Here is a 20,249-nt window from a genome sequence, read left to right as displayed (position 1 = left end):
CATTACTCAGTATCATTATTGCAAAAACACTGTAGACCAATTTCTTGGATTTAAAAAAACACTGAAAACATATTTTCTTGATATATAAGACAAAATGAAATGGGTAATTTATTTAATATGTATAGCTGACAAACTTTAAATTATGATTTCCCCCCCCCCCCTCTCAGTGGCTATGACATCCCTCTAAACCCACTGCACCTGATCCCGTTCTACGCCGGAACCCGTTTCCACGACTTCCACCACATGAACTTTACAGGGAACTATGCCTCTACCTTCACCTGGTGGGACAAGCTGCTGAAGACAGACGGCCAGTTCAACAAGTACATGCAGAAACAGGGAGACAAGAAGGAGCAGTAAAGGTCCTCAATGCTTCGGTTCATCTGTTGATACACTCACAACTGGTCTGCGTGGAGGAAGAAGGGGGCAGCAGAACAGACACAATGAGCACACACAAACTCTGATGATTTTGGGACATACAGTTAACAAACACTACAGGTGTACTTGAAAGCAATCAGACTGACTCTGGTTTGATTCTGAATCAAACGGTTTGTTGATTTCAGTGTGTCATCTGTGCCTCTCTGCAAAAAGATAGTACTGTTGTCCTCTTCTGCCAACAGCTGTTGACTGAATAAAAGCATCAACATCCTCATTTTGAGTTTTTGCTTTGTCTGGTCAATGAGGGAAAAAGCTGTACCATAAAACTCTCTTGTGAAATGCTTCCACTTACCTCTGAATGTCTTAGCACTATAGCACTTCCTCTTTAATGAAACTGAGTCAGTATGACTTTGTGTTGTTGCTGCAGTTCTGAGGAAACTGTTGAATTTTGATAATAAAAAGGGTTGGGCTCATATGGCACTTTTTTGTCTAAGACTGTTTCAAAATAATAAAAAGCTGTTGATTTAAAAAAATAAAACATTAAAGATGTTCTGTTTTTTTTTTTTAAAGAATAAAACATTGAAGGAGTTTGGTTGTGTTGGGCAACTTAATTTCTACAGAAATTGTATACAAAGAAAACTTGATGATCTGCGCCTCAGGATACATCACATTGTTTTAATCAAACACAGTCTGTTATTGACATGTCTCTAGTATTGCATCACTTATATTTCTATTTCTTACAGTCATCAAATATGCTCACCTTCTCTGTGAGCTTTTGTTTTTTTAACTGCAGACACTATATATGTATATGAGTGTATGTATAATATATGTTTTTTGTAGAATAGTGTTTTTTGTAGTCATTATTCATGTAGAATAATGATTACGTACAGGAGGTCCTCTCCATCTCCTCTCTGCTGCACTGTGGACACACCCCTGCTGCCTCCTCCAGCACAAACAGTGGTGTCAAGTCAGCCAGCAGCAGCAGGTACCAACAGGAAATGAGGATGTTTGAGATTAAGACCAACAAGGAGATGGTAAACATATGAATTAGATATTGGATAATATTGTCATACACTTTCTGATGTAAAAAATAAAATTTGTAAAAACATTCAAATTTTATGTTAATAGTTCTTTATTTTTACGTGTCACCCCAGTTTTGTTTGTACCTGATGAGTCGAGTCTGCCAAAGAGGGTTGCATTTTCCTTCAACTTCCAAGTACCTTTTTGCTCTTTTTTTTTGGAGGGGGTGAGAAGAGAACTGTACTATGACCTCAAGAAATCGTTCCCTAAATGTCAAGGAAAGCAGTGGTTAGTGCGAGGCTGCAGTCCTCCAAGCGGGCGGCCCAGGTCTCTCCCTGACCTTCCGCTCTATCCAATGTCCTATCTCTCTATTAAAGGCACAAAAAGCACCCCCCCCCCCAACCCCCCAACAAAAAAATTAAATAATAATTTATATATATATATATATATATATATAAATGTCAAGGAAAGCCCCATGGCATCCTGCATGAAGCTAACCAAGTAACGGCTCCCACTAGAGTCTCTCTTACCTGATCTTCTCTGGTCATAATTTAAAGGTACTTCTGAAAGATGTGAAATTGCTCCTAAGCTACAAAGGTAAAGAGCTTGAGACATAAGCCAGCCCTGATGATGGTTAGCAAAGAACTATGCCACATCACTTCTTGATCTTGATGTGGTGGCAGAGTCTCTTACTTAGGACCATTCATCAAGGTACTGTCACCATTGAAGGAATAGGGTCACCTTCAATATTGCATCTGCCATTAACCATCTACAAAGTTCCTTATCAAGGAGGCCACCTTGGCTTGACAAAACAGACCTAGACCTAGACCAGTTGTTTTCTTGATTCAGACACTTATAAGGCCTATCCTACACACCATTTCATAGTATTCAGCACATCCTGCTTAGTGGTTCAGACCATCCCTAGCTCCTCTACCCCAGAAGAAGATGTGTCTTGGTCCTGGAGAGGGTCCAGCTGCTGTACACTTGTTTATTCTGGGCTCCGCAGGGCCTTACCCTTCTTCCTGCCAGTCCCCAAGACCCTCGCACTGCTGACCCTGAGGCAGCAAACATTTTTCAGACTCTTTTACATGAGTGCTAACCATTGCAGTCAGCCAACCCCCAAGATTTAGAGAAGCTGCGGTAAACTAACTATCCAGAACCAGACCAAAGCAGGACAGAAGAGAGGATTACAGCTTGTCCCACATTTGCTGATTTAAACTCCCTTTAAGTACTTATGTGGAAACCTGAACCAGTCCCTGTATTTTGAGCTCTCGAGTCAGCTTTGAGGATCTCCTTTGACCCCGAACCAGTCACCCCAAATTTCATCCTCATTGGACGTCTGATCCAGTTCATCCTCTTCTGCTGCATCACTAACTCATGCCCTAACATTCTGGATAACAAGTAATGTGATGTGCCATGGGGTCATGCAGTATGTCAATATGTCGCTGCTGTCAGAAGGAAATGTTTAGATGGAATTACTGCTGTTGTGTGATGTGTTGTTTATTAAGATGCCATAGATAGATAGATAGATGTCGAACAGTCAAGTTCTGGTGGAACACATGTTGACCCTGTCCACCCACACTACCTGGCTTATCCTAAACTAAGCTCACACTTCAATCTTTTCTGTCGCCATGTTTACCAACAAAAAGCTGACTCAAAGCCTTAGAACCAGGTGACATGTCCCATGTCCCCGATCTCATCCAGACAAATGAATCGTTTGCCTTACCCCACCAATCCCCTGATGCTACTCACAGAAATCAAATATGAACATGTTTTTTTTAGGGCTGTTGTGAAGAGAAGAGTTACAACCAATTGCAAAAACAAAAAGACAAAAATGGTAGGTAAATACAAATAAGAATAGATAGATATCCTGAATAAATGCAAAAGGAAAACACGTATTTTACAACTGGTAAATTAGTAAAGCAATCTCTACAGGACAAATTTACTGCTACGCAGTACAAGAAACAGTAAGCGATGAAATAAAGCTTTAATTTGAAAACTGTGCCCGGATGTATTAATCCTATGCGTGGCTTTACACTGGAGGGACTCAGGTAGAGCAGCGCATCACGCTCAAACAGAGGAGAGGGAGAGCAGCACGAAGAGAGATATTTATAACCTGAAGCCAGGCTGCAGCACTGAGATAAGGCTTGGGACCAAGCCGCAGGCAGGAAAGCAGGCAGACAGACACGGCTTAGGGAAACGAGGACACGACAAGATGAAACCTTTTTTTGCGGTAGTTTTACTCGGGGCTGCGGCGGTCGCCCTCGTCAGCTCGGCGGGTACCGAGGGGGAGATCTCCTTCGAGTACCACCGCTACGAGGAGCTGCGAAAAGCGCTGGTGTCGGTGTGGCTGCAGTGCCCGACCATCACCCGCATCTACACCATCGGGGAGAGCTTCGAGGGCCGCGAGCTGCTGGTGCTGGAGATGTCCGACAACCCCGGGACGCACGAGCCTGGTCAGTTTTTACGCACATGTAAAGTGTGCTTCATGATGCGGGGAGTGTTGCAGCCCATTCTTCTCTCTTTGTCCACACTTTTCTTCTCAATTGTATGAACGCATCACGCACTATCGCCTGCTTGCTTGTCTTAATTTGTGTTAGGTGTGTAGATTGCAGAAGACTACCTGTGTTGATGATGGATGTGATATGGAGGGAGAACAGTAGAGGAGGAGCACAGGTGTGAGTGTGTGTGTGTGTGTGCGCGCGCGCGTTCAACTGTGAGCGCAGGGCCCTGCTGCTACTGCTGCATCACTTCAGAGGAATCTAGATGATAGATAGTGCGATCAGCTACGCAAAGCCGCCATTTTGCTGGTTGATAAGGATCTCTTCGTGCTTATGAAGAGTCGTGATTCTGTCAGAAACACCCTAAAGGCAAAGCTTCATGCCTCATTTATATTTAAATGTCTTCACAATCAGCATTCCTTCCAATTTTGAGCAAAAATGATCAATATATGGGGGGGGGGGGGGGGGGGGGGGGGGGGGGAGCACAGTCACTGAATTGTAAGTGCACCTGTTATCTTTACTGAAACCGTTTCGATGTTCACACCCCTTCATGCTGTCTGGACTGGACTGCAGCCAGGCGCGTTGAAACCATACAGCAGCACAAGTGATGTGAGTCCACGGGACACTTCTTGGTTTCAAGGCAGCTTTTACACACCAGACACACAGGAACAGCAAACGTGTTCAACCACCACTGCTGGTTTAAAGATGCAATGCACCTTCTTCTCTCTGACAGAGGCACGCCTGAATAGAGGAAATGACAGACAACACACAACATCAGTCTGGACACATCCCAGCTTTCCCCTCAAGATGATATTGGATTCGATTCTGACAACGATTAGATACGATTGTGACTTGAATCACAAAGTCGCTGTTACGGTTTCCATTTATCTCCAGTCAAGAGGCCCGTCATTGGTATTAGAGGATAGGCCCATAATAATACATACAGTTAAATGTATTTTACACACAGACTATGATATGGTAGCCTATATATATATATGTATATGTTTTTTAGTGTGCTTATCTTATGGATGATCACATGGATGTTTTGATTTTGTATGACTGCTATGTAATTGTTGATCACTGAATTGATATAAGGATCCATACATGTAATCTTACTCCCAAAAAATTCTAATATCATTCAATGCTTACATTTGAGAGTAAAAATGTAAGCTTTGAATCACTTGATTTCCTTAAGATTACACATAACATAACAGACAATATTGATTACAGTTTTTGGGGGATTGAAATGCTCTATGGAAATGGAGGATGGGCCTCAACTATCTTATTCTTATTTTGTGATGATGAAGCAACAGAGAGAGGGACCAAAAATCTCTCAGGCTAGAATGAATTAGCTACGCATGATTACATTCATGAGCTTTTTATCTTTGTCTATTCTCCATTTCTTAATGTCAGAAACTTAACCCGGATCTCCATCTTGATACAAGTTGTCGGACTGGGAAAATAATAACCTTGCTTGTGATTATTATAGATGTTTACGATCTAATTCTTGGTGCTTAATTCGGCTATACATCTCACGGAGTATTTTTTGTCATGAAGGTGTATCGTCCTCTCTGGCTGAATTTGTGTGGTCTAAATGGTGCACCACAGGTTTCAGCTCATATGGTCAGAGAGTCCAATGACCGTATGTAGCTACTAAATAAGCCTGTAATAGACTGGTGGGCGTGCACCGGAATGAGTCACAGTAGCGTTGTGGAACCCTTATTACTACCAGATGAGTTTCCAAGCCGCCGCTGCCTCACCAACAGGGGCAGGACCTCCCCCTCCTCCCCCTCCCCTTCCTCTCCTCTCCCACCATCTCTGCTGAGCAAAACATCCAAAGCATATAGGGAGGGGGTGAAACAGAGAAGGAAACTGAGGAAAGCTCCAGAGACTAGCAGGGAAAACAGGAATAGAGGGTGAAAAAGATGATGAGGAAATAAAATGGCAGGACATGTGAATTCTAAAAGGTGTCCTACCAATATTTTATCTGACCCTACACTGTGTTGAAACTCTGAGGTGGAGCCAAAATAGCAGTTGCCGGGGTAACAGATCGGCTTAGTGCACTGAGCTGGCTGACTGGCAGATCCTGGTTGGCTGGCTCACTCAAGAGGACGGCAGTCCTGAGCTCACGCATCTGTCAGTAAGAAGCCATCTGTCATGCACTGCAGCACAGGAAGTACCTTTAGTCAGGAGTGTAAACCCAATGGTGACACATTAGTGTACAGTGCACGCAGTGTGATAAAACAATCAGTCAAGTAGAGTAACACATTTACAAAGATGCTATTCTTAATGCAGCCTTTATCATTACTGTAAATGGATTAGGCTACACAAACACTTATGTGAGAAGGGTTCCTAGTACAGATGCATCCAAAACCCTAAAGTTTCCCTTTAATCTAACGTTCAGTGTCTTGCACAAGGATTGCAGAGGCAGGGGGTCAAACCACCAACCTTATGGTTGAGAGATAACCCATCCTTCCACCGAGCAACTGGTACTTCGGTGTCAGGACTGGGTAGATACTAAAACAGAGCTCAATATTTAACTTAAAGTCATCAGCTGGCCAGATATAGACTCCTAATGACTGCTAATGATGCACAGTGTCACAGGGTTTTGTAATTGGGAAACGGTTTGCTAACCTCTAGTGTAGAGTTAAGAGCAATAGTGCTTCCACTCTGGTGTACTTGTGTTAACACCAAAGATGCTAAGAGATGATAACAATTTCTAGCTACCCTTCAATGTATAATGTAAGCCTACCATTTAAATGATCTGCAAACAAGCTATTACAGTGATTGCTCCCTAGCTTACAAATGATCAAAAAAAAATTCCAATAGTAATGATCATCATTTTTTTTTCTTTAGAGTACTTAAGAGAAAATGTATTAAGATTAGGTTTAAATGGCAGGGATTTTCTCTGACCATCCCTGGCTATGGCTAATGCTAAAACAGTCAGAGCACTGGATAACTTTTGAATTTTTAATGTAGACATAATTTGGTTGGTCACTCTGGCATGAACAGCACGCCCAAGCTGATCCCACAAGTGTTCAATGGGGTTGAGGTCAGGACTGCAGGCCGGCCATTCCATCCACTACACTCACAAATTGTGGAGGTAGTCTCTGATAAACCCCGCTCTGTGGGGGGCGAGCATTGTCTTCTTGGAGGATAGAGTTCGGTCCCAGACTGTGGAGTTATGGGATTGCCACTGGTTGCAGAATCTCATCTCGATATCTTTCTGCATTGAGATTGCCTCTAATGAAGACAAGCCTTGTTTTTCCAGTGAGGGAGATGCCGCCCCACACCATCACACTGCCTCCACCGAAAGCTGTTACCCTATCGGTGCAGCAATAAGCATAGCGTTCTCCGTTTCTTCTTGACACTTAGACCCTATGATACAATTGCCGCAGGCAGAATCTGGACTCATCGCTGAACATAACGTTCCTCCACATGTTCAGGTTGAAGTGCACGTGTTGCCGACACCAGGGGAAAACGCGCCGGACGATGAAGGGCAGTCATGGCAGGCCTCCTGGCATGACCGGAGATTGGCTGTTCCGGATTGTCTGGGAAGAGAGTCGTCGGCTATATCGTCCTGCAAACCTTGACTGCATATCTGTAGAAGACTGCCTACGGTTCCTAAATGCTGACATGGTTAGGAAACAGCCTTCTTGGGACGCCCACTACGCAGCCTGTCTCTGACATTCCCCGTTAAATGGAACTTAGCCTTCAGTTTGGAGACGGTACTAGGGCTCACTCCAACTAATGCTGCAACTTGGTTGCGCGGAACACCAGGTTGAAGTAGCCCTATGGCACGGGCCCTATCCAGATCAGGCAAACGTGGCAAGCTTGGAGCAGAAACCAACTGACCACCGTAGCACACAGGTGCACCGTATGCTCACAGGTGCTGACAATCAGGCACCTGATTGTCAGCACCTGGGGTATCAGAAGCTCAAAACAAGAGTCAATAGCAACGGCAGAAAAAGCTGTTTGGCATTGGCAGAGAAGATTTGGCAAGTTTTTCATGGGCGCAAACCACATTCTCAGCTCTGACGCTTATCCCACAAAAGCATGCTCCTTACAAATGTGGCACCATTTAAAAGGGAAATAAGCAGGCTTTCCAATGGTATAAGATGTATTGCCAAGAAGCATTGCTACAACAAAGAAATAATCTCCAAAAACACAAATGTCCTTACTTTTTGTGCAATGTTAGTATGGATTTCTGTTTGACTACATTTGGACAGGTGATCAAGTGTGTTAACTTTATATTCACTTTTAAGATTGGATTTAACATTTAACCTCCCAATAAAGTACTATAAAACATCCTTAATAAACGTCAACAGATACAGTATAATAATATAACTCCAACCGGGGCCTTTTGATGCATAGGCCTGATCAGTGAATTTATCTATTACTAGACCCTTCATTTTGATGATTGTAATTGTGCATGTTGACTTGGGTAAGCTTTTAAATACTGGATTTTAACTAGTAAAAGAGTAGTATTTTTAAGTAAATTGCTACTTTTACCTAAGTAGAGCATCAGACTAGTCCTTCCACCACTAAACACTGGTGACATGTTTCATTTAAGGGGGTGTTTATTTCTTGCAGCTGGCTGAACACAAGCTGAAAGGGGGTTCCTCTTCACTGAAACATGCTCTGGTTTAACTCTTTTCGACGTTCATGTCTGGAACTATTTACAGGACTTCAAGTGTGGGGAGAAACTCTATCATGTAATGCGTTTGGCTTTGTTCAAAAGTGGAAAAAAAAAAAAAGATTATGTCAGGGAGAGGCACTGCTTCATCCAACATGCTGTAGACAATCTTGAGGGGGACGGAGACGCTTGACTGTTTTATCAGACGACAGAGGAAGTATGTAATCCCCAGTGATCACGCACACTGGGGATGAAAACATAAAGCAGCCAGACACACTGCTGTATATGGACGTATCGAGTAACATATGGCACACTGAATATGATGTGAAACACAAGAAGACGTGGATTTAATGACACACGTGACAAAGGAAGAAAAACAAAGGAGAGTTGTGTCGAAAACCAAGTGAAATGTTGTCAATTTAAACTGTGAGAAGACAGAGATAAAACAGCTCAGAAGAAGAAGGAGTTGCTGGAAAACAAAAAAGAAAGGAATGATGATTGAGAAAACGGCAAGTGTAACTGAAGAGACAGGGTGACGAGGGAGAAGACGAGGGGTGGGCGGATGAACGCAGAGGGAATGAGGGAGAGATAGAAACGGAAGGAGGATGAGAGAAAGGCCAAGGCATCAGCAAGAGGTCATTTATAATACATCAGAGACCCTCTCTGATGTCCTGACTACTTCCTCTTCTTATTGTTTGGCTTCTCCTGCTGCCAAAGCCTCTTTTCAGATTATTGCTCTTCCTACACCTACCTACCTTTAACCTCTTTTGTTCCCTTCACTTGTTCAATCGTATCCCTATTTATTCTTGTGTGATTTGTATGCTTCATAGTCGGCACCTCAACATGCTGAGTGACGTCACCTCATGCGATGCTGTGTATACTAGGCCATATATTCAGTCTACCTCCTATCCTAGCCTCTAATCACTTCAGTTTGTTTTCATACATTTTCTCTTTTTGGTCTCAATGAAAAATATTTCAAAACATCAAGTTGTAATTTTTGAAAAAACAATTTGCAATGTTTTATGAACCAAGGGGCAAAAAAAGAAGACAACCTGCAAAGCATTGCTTGTAAACATGAGATATCTTTTCTGAATTATTGAGATAAATTCAGATTTTTCCAATGTGATTATTGCAAATGCTTCTATCACGCTAATGATTAAAATCCTTTTTTTTAATGCAGCCTTTAAATAAAGCAAGTGTATTATTGTAATGCAAAGACACTGTTTTATCAATCTAATGCATTTTAGCATATCTGTATTTTTAATTTGAACTGTTTTATTGCTCAGTCTTCGCTCTCTGTGTCTGTGTCATAACAGGTCACTTAGCTGGCAGGCATTCAGAGCTAACAAACAGCTAGTTTATATGAGTGTATGTGTGTGTGTGTGTGTGTGTACACATTCATGAGACTGGCAGACAGGCGCAGATCGAGAGTGTGTTTACTCAATCTTTGAGTTCATTTGTCTCCCTAAGCAGTTGCCTGTGTCAGGGGTTGCCAGGGCGACTGAGAGCACTCTGATGTGGTGCTTCCCTAATGACGTTGCAGCAATACTCATTATTTGTTGTCACCGAGGAGACCGTATTGACCACCTGAGAGACAGGTTTCATAACGCCTTACAAAGCGCAGAATAATGCAGTGGGCTTTGTTGGCCATAGATGTTTTTTTTATTTACCTGCAGTGAGCTGAAATCACCTTGAGTGGACGGACAGAACTGTGCCACGTCAGTTTTACACATATTCAGGAGAACTTAAAGGATTAAGGATATTTAAGATCTCTTCACAAAAGTAATTCATGTTGCACATGCATAAAAGCCATGAAAGGAGAGATTCTCCACTCACTGAACATCCCGGGATCTTAAAGGTTTATGATGCAACCATCTTCAAGCCAACATAAATGCAAACAAAAACAAGGCCTTATGTAGTCAACTGAATTTGATTTTAGCTTAATAATTAAATTAATCAATTAGAAATAATGAATCTTTTAAGACACAATTCATATTCCAAAACCTGCTTCTCCAATCCAAAGATTTGCCATTTTCCCCTCATTTGTATCATTGAAAACTTGTGAAAAAGCTGTGTTACATTTACTTACTCTGTTAAGACAATTAAAACGATTGTTAGAGTTCCTCCCCTTTTTGCTATCCACAGAGACTTTCTGCCTGTATAGGCCATTTCTGCCAACAGAAATTCTAGTAGAAAACATTACCAATAATACATTTTTATGCAGCTGTAAAGGCAAGAACTCTTCCGCTTTTGTGCATTTATGGCATCTAATCTATAAGAAATGAATTCATTTTTATATCAACCATAAAACAACAAGATTTGCCTCTGGGAAGTTACTACATGGGCATGCATGTCTCAAAAGAAATAAAAGCACAGAGCGATAGAAGTAGTTGGGACACAGAAGTGAATTAAATGGAGTAAAATGGGAATAGTCTCAATCCGCTCCAGAGCAGAAAGGATATTTGATTTATTCCGCCTTAGTGTGATGCATCATGTTTGCTTTTGTGTAACTTTGCTTCCTCTGGTCAACAATATGTGTAAAAAAAAAAAAAGTACAAAGAGATGTAACATTAAAATTGAGTTTGCAAAAATGATAATAAAAGAGGCAAATGGAAAATGTTATTTTTCATACTTCTGCATGTAACCCATCACCACCCTGATGCATCTAAAATCCTTCAATAGCTCCATGAGTGGCAGACAGGAAAATGTCTCCAGATACTGAGCATCTGTGTAATAGCTTGAATCATGCTAACTCATTTAGACAGAGTGCAACTTCAAAGTATGTGTGTGTGTGTGTGTGTAAGTGTGTGTGTTTGACAGCTCCACTGGGCCTCTGCAGCCTGTAAAAACCATTCAGTAACATCAGCACAGAAATAGTTAATTGTAGGCTTGAAATCATTAGTAGCTACTCTGAGAGGGACCAGATTTGAGCGTTTAAAAATAACCGGACGACCAGATGTGCGCTGGGCATGATGTGTGTGTGTGTGTGTGTGTTTAACTCACTCATATAGCCACTGGGATTACTTCACATCAAACACTCAAAGATATCCACAAAAATAGATTTAGACAGACACATGAACATGTACATCTTAAAATGACTTCTTGGACAATATATAAGCTAATTAATACAAAAAAAAAAAGATGTAGGTAAGATAGCTTCCTTGAAAATGGTCAAACCAATCAGTAGACGAATAATAAAAAAAAAAAGGTAGGACGTGAACAAAAAAGCCCCCCAATAAAAATGGACCCCTGCTGTAGTTTGACTTCAAACCCACACACAAACAGGCGCACAAACACCTCGCCATCTGCTGCGCTTGTGCTACATTTCACAAGTAAGAAACTGAACAAAAGATTTGTTTTATTTGCATGGCTCAACGCTCAGAGATGTTCTTTTCTACTCGTACAGCCACAGATCTCTGGTTTGTAGTCAATCAAAAGAGTGTGTTGTGTTCTCGTTTGTTCCCTCTCTTTGTCACTGTTTAAGATCTGTATATTACTCCTCGTTAGTACTTGTCTCTCTGTAGTTATTGTGTGTTTAGATACAGCATCAGTTTATACATGAGGAGACACAGAGAAGTGAGAGAATCGCTAGTTAGTGTATTAAACAGATGGCTACAGCTTTGGTCATTAAAACACAAATAGCTCTCAGATATAAACCCAATATCTCATTATAAAGGAAAGCGAAGCAAATACAGGAAATGCAGCCTAGTCATGTCTTTGTTGCTGTACACACTGACATGAAATACATTTGTTTACTCCAGAAAAATCACATTTATTTACGTGCTGAAAACGTGATTTTGTTTTTTTCTAAAAGGCAATCCACAGCATGAGCAGAGAGGTTTTTGATATTGGCGGAATAACTAAATTGTAACATCCCGAAGTCAAACGCAAATGTATTCCAATCTGATCCCAGAGCTGTCACTCCAGCAGGCGGATTCAGGCAGACTGACAATCTGTGACAGTGCACTCAATAATCCTCTGTCTGTCAGCCATTATTGTCCAAATTGAGTCCCGGACTGTAGTGTTCAATGATGTTCAACCTTTAGCTGATGAGTCAGTGTGTTTGTCACTGCTGCTGTGTGAGTAGATTTTTGTCTCGGGACGTGTTTGTTAAGCAGTTAACCTCCATAACAAATGATGAGGTGACCTTCTCTTGGTCCGTGACTAAACTGGCTTCTTATCACAAAGATTATGACGTTGTTGTGATGTTTCTGCTTTTTTTTATTACGTGGCAGGTTATATTTGGTGTTCAGCCTCTGACAATTACAGCTGTTTCTGTGGTGCAGTGACTCACTGATTCCCAATCTGTGGTACGTTTATCACCGGTGGTACCTGAACCTGTTGTAAAGGCCAAATGATTTTACTACAAGGAACCCTTAAGGATAAATAAAGAGTATTTCTGACCCGGATTATAAACACTTTATACAAGTTATAGTAATTAAAAATCTGTGATTTTTTAAATACTTTTGAATTAAATCGGCTTGTGCTCAGCAGCATAGGGTAGTGTGATGCATCTCGATTCAGAGTCTTCGGTCAATGATTAAACTACAAGAGGAAGAATTTAAAAATGGCTACAAGGTCGAAAACAGTCGAGAGACAATGCTGTCACAGACAATGTGTTTTACCCTGACTGAATTCATGCCTGGCATTTAAAAACTATAATTAAATCAAGCTATATACTGTCACATATCATTTTAATGTTTTACAAGAGATGTTCTTGTACCATTTTCCACCTCTGATACCAATTCCATTATCTAGGTTTTTGATATTGGCGGATACCAAGTGTCCCTATGATACAACTGTAATTATTTGATATGCTTAATTTAGCATGAAAAATAGCTATGAAAAACACTTTAATCCCTGCCCTCTGCTGTTGTTGTTAATTATGCTCGTATGATAATCCACTTAAAAGCAGATGTGTGTGTGTGTGTGTGTGTGTGTGTGTGTGTGTGTGTGTGTGAACGGCGGTGGTATGCATTACCTGACATACTCTCCAAAACACGATACTGCATTTTAGACTGTCAGAGCAGAAGTTGATACTGATACAGGTATTTATATCAGAACTACTCCTCTTGTTATTGGTGTTACAGGAGAGTTGTGTGTTTCATTGTTACTTTGCTTGCAGTGGGAAGCTGTATTAAGGAAATAGCGTCGGTACTTACTCTTAGAAGTTTGGAAACCTCTTCACTAACTCATCTAACTTCTTTCTCTCCCCTGCAGGTGAGCCTGAGTTCAAATACATCGCCAACATGCACGGCAACGAGGCGGTGGGCAGAGAGCTGCTCATCTACCTGGCCCAGTACCTGTGCAACCAGTACCAGCAGGGCAACGAGACCATCATCGACCTCGTCCACAACACCCGCATCCACCTCATGCCCTCAATGAACCCAGACGGCTTTGAGAAGGCTGCCTCACAGGTGACGACAAAGCAGGAAAGAAATACACACGTATACCTGATCACAGGATTTACAACCAATTAGATTAAGGCTACGAGAAAAACAGACATCTAATTAGTTCCCACAACATCCAAGCGTTAATGCCCTGTTTCCTTTGCTCAGCCCGGAGAGATCAAGGACTGGTTTGTGGGCCGCAGTAACGCGCAGGGGGTGGATCTAAACCGCAACTTCCCCGATCTGGACCGCATCATCTACATCAACGAGCGAGAGGGCGGAGCCAACAACCACCTGCTACAGAACATGAAGAAGGCTGTGGATGAAAACACCAAGGTGACCCAAACAGACATTTTGTGTTCCTTGAATAGATAATTCCCATTAAAATAACAGAAAAATGATGCATCACACCACTAACAAACTTACTCACTATGTCTGTCATACTCAGCCCCAAATCCATTCAGTCCTAATGAGTAGTGGGGCAACGGATCACAAATCTCACAGTTCTGATTGGATCACGGCTTTGTTTTCCTAAATCTGATTTGATCGGTTTTGTGGTATAAAGTATGTTAAGTATGATTCATACTTTTATTCATACCAGCAAATAATATTATCTGGCCACAGCAGTTAAAGTAACAACACTAAAACACTCTAAATGTGCATTTTAAAGGATTGTATTTAGGTGTTGACTTAAATTAACAACAGCAGCAGGATATGTGTTTAATTGAGTTAAAGCTGCTATAATGAAAAAATGATAATTGATGGTTGTTGAATAAAGGTTAATCAAATGTGGAAAGGCATTTCTTCTAGTAAAGTGTCAACTAAATGTGCAGCTCTGTAATCAAATCAAATACTGTAATCATATAAATAAACTACAGAGTGCATGTTCATTTATCTGGTTAGACTCATTCAGACAGTTTTCCTGCCAGACTGTTTTTAGTCAGGCTAAAAAACAACATTTGTTGATTTAAGCACAGATGGACCATTTTTTGAAAACAGTGAAGATGGTTACTGCATATGTTAAAAGTTGTGAATTCACTATTCCACATACTGTTGATGTAAACTAGCTCTAATCTAACTCTAGTACAATGCATAAAAATGGCAACATTTATGTTTAATATTGTACATGATCCCTTTTCTATTACATCAGTATAATCTAATTTTGGGTTAGGGTTAGTATGCATTCAGACCACTTGATCCAAATGCTGAAACTAGCTACTTAGCTTAGCAACCAAACACAATTGAACAAGTTTCAATATGCTTTGATTGGTTTTGGTCTCACAGGCATTTGTGTCTGTGCTCGTTGTTAAGGTCTCTGTAAGTCATAAATGAAGAAATATTTCTCTCTGGGTGACAGTTTGATGCTTTTGAATAGTTTTGGGCAACAATAGAGCTCCACAGTGCAGAGAAATCTCTAGAACCTATTTTTTTTTTTATGTGATCTTGTGTGTTACATGGATGATAGCTTTGATAAAGAGGTGTCTCTTTCACTTGTCCTTATCTTCAGTTTGTTTTTCTCAGTATAAGAGAGTTGTTTTGTCTTTACAGCTGGCTCCAGAGACCAAGGCAGTGATCCACTGGATCATGGACATTCCTTTTGTCCTCTCAGCCAACCTGCATGGAGGAGACGTCGTGGCCAACTACCCATATGATGAAACCCGCACTGGTACATACACACATATGTGAAAACACAATCTCATACACACCTTGTTTTTTCCTGTTTGGGTTGTTAAACTGTATGTAAAATACTTTCCTGCTCGTATATGAGCGTGTTTGCACGGCTTTAATGAGACTGTTTTTGGACTATAACTGAAACAACAGACCTTTTACTACAGAATCTCGAAGCTTTCATTCAAATCAGATGGAAAATGTTTCCTCCAACAGCTTCCTGTATATTATTACTCACAGTAAACACACATTTACTCACAGTAAACACACATTTAATATGTTGCAGATGCAGGTGTGCATTTCATGCTTTATCACAGGCGCCTTCTAAACATTGTGCATTTGTTTGTTCCCTTCCCTTTGATTCCTCCTCTAAGGCTCCACACATGAGTACAGCGCCAGTCCAGATGATGTGATGTTCAAGTCTCTGGCAAAGGCCTACTCCATTTACAACCCAGTGATGTCTGACCAACAGCGAAAACCCTGCCGTAAGAACGACGATGACTCCAGCTTCAAAGATGGGATCACTAATGGAGGCGCCTGGTACAGTGTGCCAGGAGGTGAGAAACAGCAAAATCCATTAAGGCTGAGGAATGATTAATAAGGCTGATAAACCGTCTATTATTTTCATAAATCAGAAGTAAGTTTACAATATATGTGCAACAGCAGGCGGGAAGGCCTTGTCTTTTTCACAACATCCTGTGACTGAATCCATTCAAGGATGTTTGTAGATTGTCTCCCCATTTGTCTCTTCACTTTATTTCCTGTCATCTCTTTCAAGTCTACCAAATTAGGCAGAAAAATTTATGTTTTCCTTGAGTTTGGTTATTAATGAACTGTCAACAAGATATGTGGGATTTTAAGGGATTTTTAAGGGAAAATGTATGGTTGAAAAAAAGCTGTCAGTGCTCTCTAGTGTTTAAGTTTAGCTACAGCAACATTTCCTAAATATTTTTTGTTCTGCAAAAATGTTGTTGCTTATCATCCAGCAATTCAACAGTACTGATGTATTTGTGTGTAAGCTTTAGGCTTTCGATTATTTCTTTATTTTTAGCCATGCTAAAGAATTTGGCTCTATTTAAATTGATATATTTTTTTTGCAACAGGAATGCAGGATTTCAACTACCTCAGCAGCAACTGTTTTGAGATCACTCTGGAGCTTAGCTGTGACAAGTTCCCCAATGAGGACTCACTCAAGAGCTACTGGGAGCAGAACCGCAACTCACTCGTCAGCTACATCGAGCAGGTTAGGAAAAAACACATCGGGAACATAAACACAGCGCAAGATCTTATCCATTTTCTGTGTTGAATTAGTCTTTATAAGGACCAAGTACTGACTGCAATAACAAGAATAATAAAGATACTTTTTTTAATGCACTTTTCATTGTAAAATATCTCAAAATGCATATGTACCTCTGTGTGTGCACTTGTAGGTCCACCGTGGTGTCAAGGGCTTTGTGCGTGACCTGCAGGGCAACCCAATCTCCAACGCATCCATCTCTGTGGAGGGGATCGACCATGACATCACCACAGGTTAATTCACCCAATCCTGTAAAAACATGCACACACTATTTACAACACTGTAATGGGGTTTCATGTGGAAAAAAGCAATACTAAGATGCTGTATTGCCATCTAGTGGACACATTTGGTAGTAAACTCCTTTTCCCAACACCTGATTTATATTTGCACCTGCTGATCATATTAGAGTCACAGATATACAGACACTGTACAGGATTGTCGCTGGCTGCTTGCAATAACGAGAAATGTATCTGTTATGTATTTCATAGCCAAAGATGGAGATTATTGGCGCCTTCTGGCTCCAGGAAATTACAAAGTGGCAGCCACTGCCCCAGGATACCTGACTGTCATCAAGAAGGTGGCTGTTCCCTTCACTCCTGCTACCAGGGTAAGACTCACAGAAAAAAATCAACCCGGTACTCGTACTTTTAAAAGGGGATGCAGAGGTGGATACATTAATATCACATTTTAGAGCTATCTTTAGATAAACCTGCTTCATTTTGTATTGACATGAAAAGACCAAACCAAAAATGAGTGCATTATATTGATAAGTGTCCAGAAATACTCACTGAAGAAACCAAATGTATTATTCTATTGCTTAAAGTAGGTCCGAAAACATACACTATTTATTCTTGTTTGAGCGAGCAGAGGAACTTATCGGGCATTAAGATGAGATAAAAATCATTTTATCTCATAATTTATGTGATCCATTTTTTAAAAAGTGTATATGTTAGGGTTGGAGCCATGGATACAGTCACATATATTTGAAGTGTTTTAAAGCTTAAGGTATGGAGTGTGTTACATTTTATTGCTTGTGGTTATTGTTTATTATATCATTGATTTTGAAATTATATTGAGTAGGGTTATAGCGGGTCACACGGGTATGGGCGGAGCTTTTGTTTTGATTTACCTCACCTGAGCGTGGTTACAGTATTTTTTGTTCAACCGCTATTGTTTTGGCTCGCTGCGATTACTTTGATTATGAGTCAATGCACATTATCGTAGGTTGATTATCTTTTTGCGTTAATAAAAAGTCAATCTTATTTTTTTGTATAAGGTAATAGGCCCAACCTCAGCCTCTCAGTTAGTAAGGAAAGGACCAAAACGCATTCAGAGAGAGAGAAAAACATCGGTTTCTCTTTTCATTGAGTTCAGTGACAATACGGAAAATACAGTATAAAAAATAAAAGGCCTTTATTTTCGTTGTATCAGGCTACAAGGAAATGAAGAGATACAACAAAATTCAATGAATAAGTCAGAAAATAAAAAAATAATCTGATTTTGGTGGGACGTCTAATAACTGGAATTCATTCAAAAGAAAAACAATCTTCTGCATCTTTCACTTCCTGTCTTTCATCTGCGTCTGTGTGGCTCTGTCTGTGTCTCAGGTGGACTTTGAGCTGGAGTCTCTGATGGAGAGGAAGGAGGAGGAGCGGGAGGAGCTGATGGACTGGTGGAAGATGATGTCAGAGACACTGAACTTCTAAATAAGCTTTTGTCTGGTTTATGATTGGGTCCGTCTGCACATCTATGTAATATATTCAACATTCAGTGTGCCCGTCTGCTATAAAAAGAATATATTGTCTATAATTTGTTTTGTTCTCTTTCACTCATTATTTTAATTGATTATATTGTTTATAAATGTAATGGTTTGCCTCATACTCCTGTAGATTGTTCGAATATCCACAGACGTATGCTGACGGACACAGGAGAAACTTACTGGTAGTTCTGTGGTATTGTGTTCTTTATTGTACATGTGATTGGTAACCATGGCACCCACTTGTATAACCAACGATTGACTGAGTAATATGTGTGTAAAAGAGCTTTTTACATCACTTCCACGTGGCTCTTCAAAAAAAAAGTATTTTTTATTGTTTTAACCTCTCTGTTTCTCCAGACTATAGTCCAATTTAAAAGAACACAACTAATATAGCACACACCAAATTCACAATAAAATGCGCACGAACACACACACACACACACACACACACACACACACACACACACACACACACACACACACACACTATAGTTTGAGATAATCCATGACAATAAAAATACTGTAAAATCATTGTTAACATTGTAATCAGTCTATACAGACAAGCTCATTTTCCTGTATGTTATTGATGTTGTTTTTTTAACTGACTGCAGCACAGCTTTGAGTTTAGCACAAGATGAATGGTTATAATATATACAGTACTGTATTTATCAAATACTAAGTATAGCAAGAACTGTGTGGTTTTTGTATCTAAAAGAAAAAAAATCGAAGAAAATAAGGCCATGATACCAATAAATCTGTCCACCTCAGTCAACCCAAAGCCATTCCTTTGTATTTGTGCACTACACAGAAATAACTTTAGGTGATGGAAAGAACTGTGGTACATGATGAAGTTGTTTTTCAAATATAACTTAACACTATCTTCCAAGATTGGACCGTGTGGATGCAGTTCATCTGGTTTGAGACGACAAGAATTTAATGAATGTATAGCTATAGAAACCGTTACAAATAGAAAGAATAAACTGATCAATAAAAATCCCCTCTTTATGTTGTCAGACTGCAGTCTTGTCTTATTTGTTTGGGCTCGTTCAGGTGACAGAAGTTTTGAGCATATTACATGTGCAAGCTGATGTACTGCACTTCATAAGAAAAAAAATAAGAATTGAGTGGTGCACACTGCTTTGTTTAGTTTAGTGCCTCTTAGTCCCCAAGAACTCATGAACAGACCTATATCCTCACCAGTAGTTACAGCAGGACATGGCCTATAGAAATGATATACACAGTAAAATTGTGTCCCCCACTGTTACTAAAACTTACAAAACTAAACTAAAGATAGGAAAACCCCCAATATATGAGCAAAAAAAAAAAAACATTCAACCCCAAATTAGGCCACAAGACCGGAAAGTTGTAGCCTATTTGATCAAGGGATATCTGAAAGTTTGTCCTATTGGCAGAAATTTAATAAACATTTTAAACCCATGATGTATTTTTTGTATAAACACCCAAAATATTTTTTTTTCCTTACCTTAAAAGGAGTTTGAAATCTACATTTTGGAGGTGGTCTGTTCTCATCTTTTGATGAATAGTAAAGCCCGCCATGCTGCAATGCCGTGTTTCTAGTAGCCCAGAACCAACAAATCAAAGA

General features: G+C 40.3%; 1 protein-coding gene across 1 annotated transcript; it reads left to right on the top strand.

Annotated features, from left to right (window-relative positions):
• The first annotated feature begins 3,453 nt into the window (after nucleotides 1-3,453).
• Nucleotides 3,454-19,659, top strand: cpe (carboxypeptidase E). Its single transcript, XM_061056577.1, has 9 exons — nucleotides 3,454-3,851; nucleotides 13,753-13,949; nucleotides 14,091-14,258; nucleotides 15,471-15,588; nucleotides 15,965-16,147; nucleotides 16,694-16,833; nucleotides 17,021-17,120; nucleotides 17,376-17,494; nucleotides 18,495-19,659. The coding sequence occupies exons 1-9, from the start codon at nucleotides 3,611-3,613 to the stop codon at nucleotides 18,591-18,593; spliced, it is 1,365 nt and encodes a 454-aa protein (XP_060912560.1). The 5' UTR covers nucleotides 3,454-3,610; the 3' UTR covers nucleotides 18,594-19,659.
• Nucleotides 19,660-20,249: the final 590 nt, after the last annotated feature.

This window comes from Labrus mixtus, chromosome 2 (assembly GCF_963584025.1).
Source record: "Labrus mixtus chromosome 2, fLabMix1.1, whole genome shotgun sequence".
NCBI lineage: Eukaryota > Metazoa > Chordata > Actinopteri > Labriformes > Labridae > Labrus > Labrus mixtus.
Note: the sequence above shows the minus strand (reverse complement) of the source record. Positions and strands in the feature narration are given on the sequence as shown.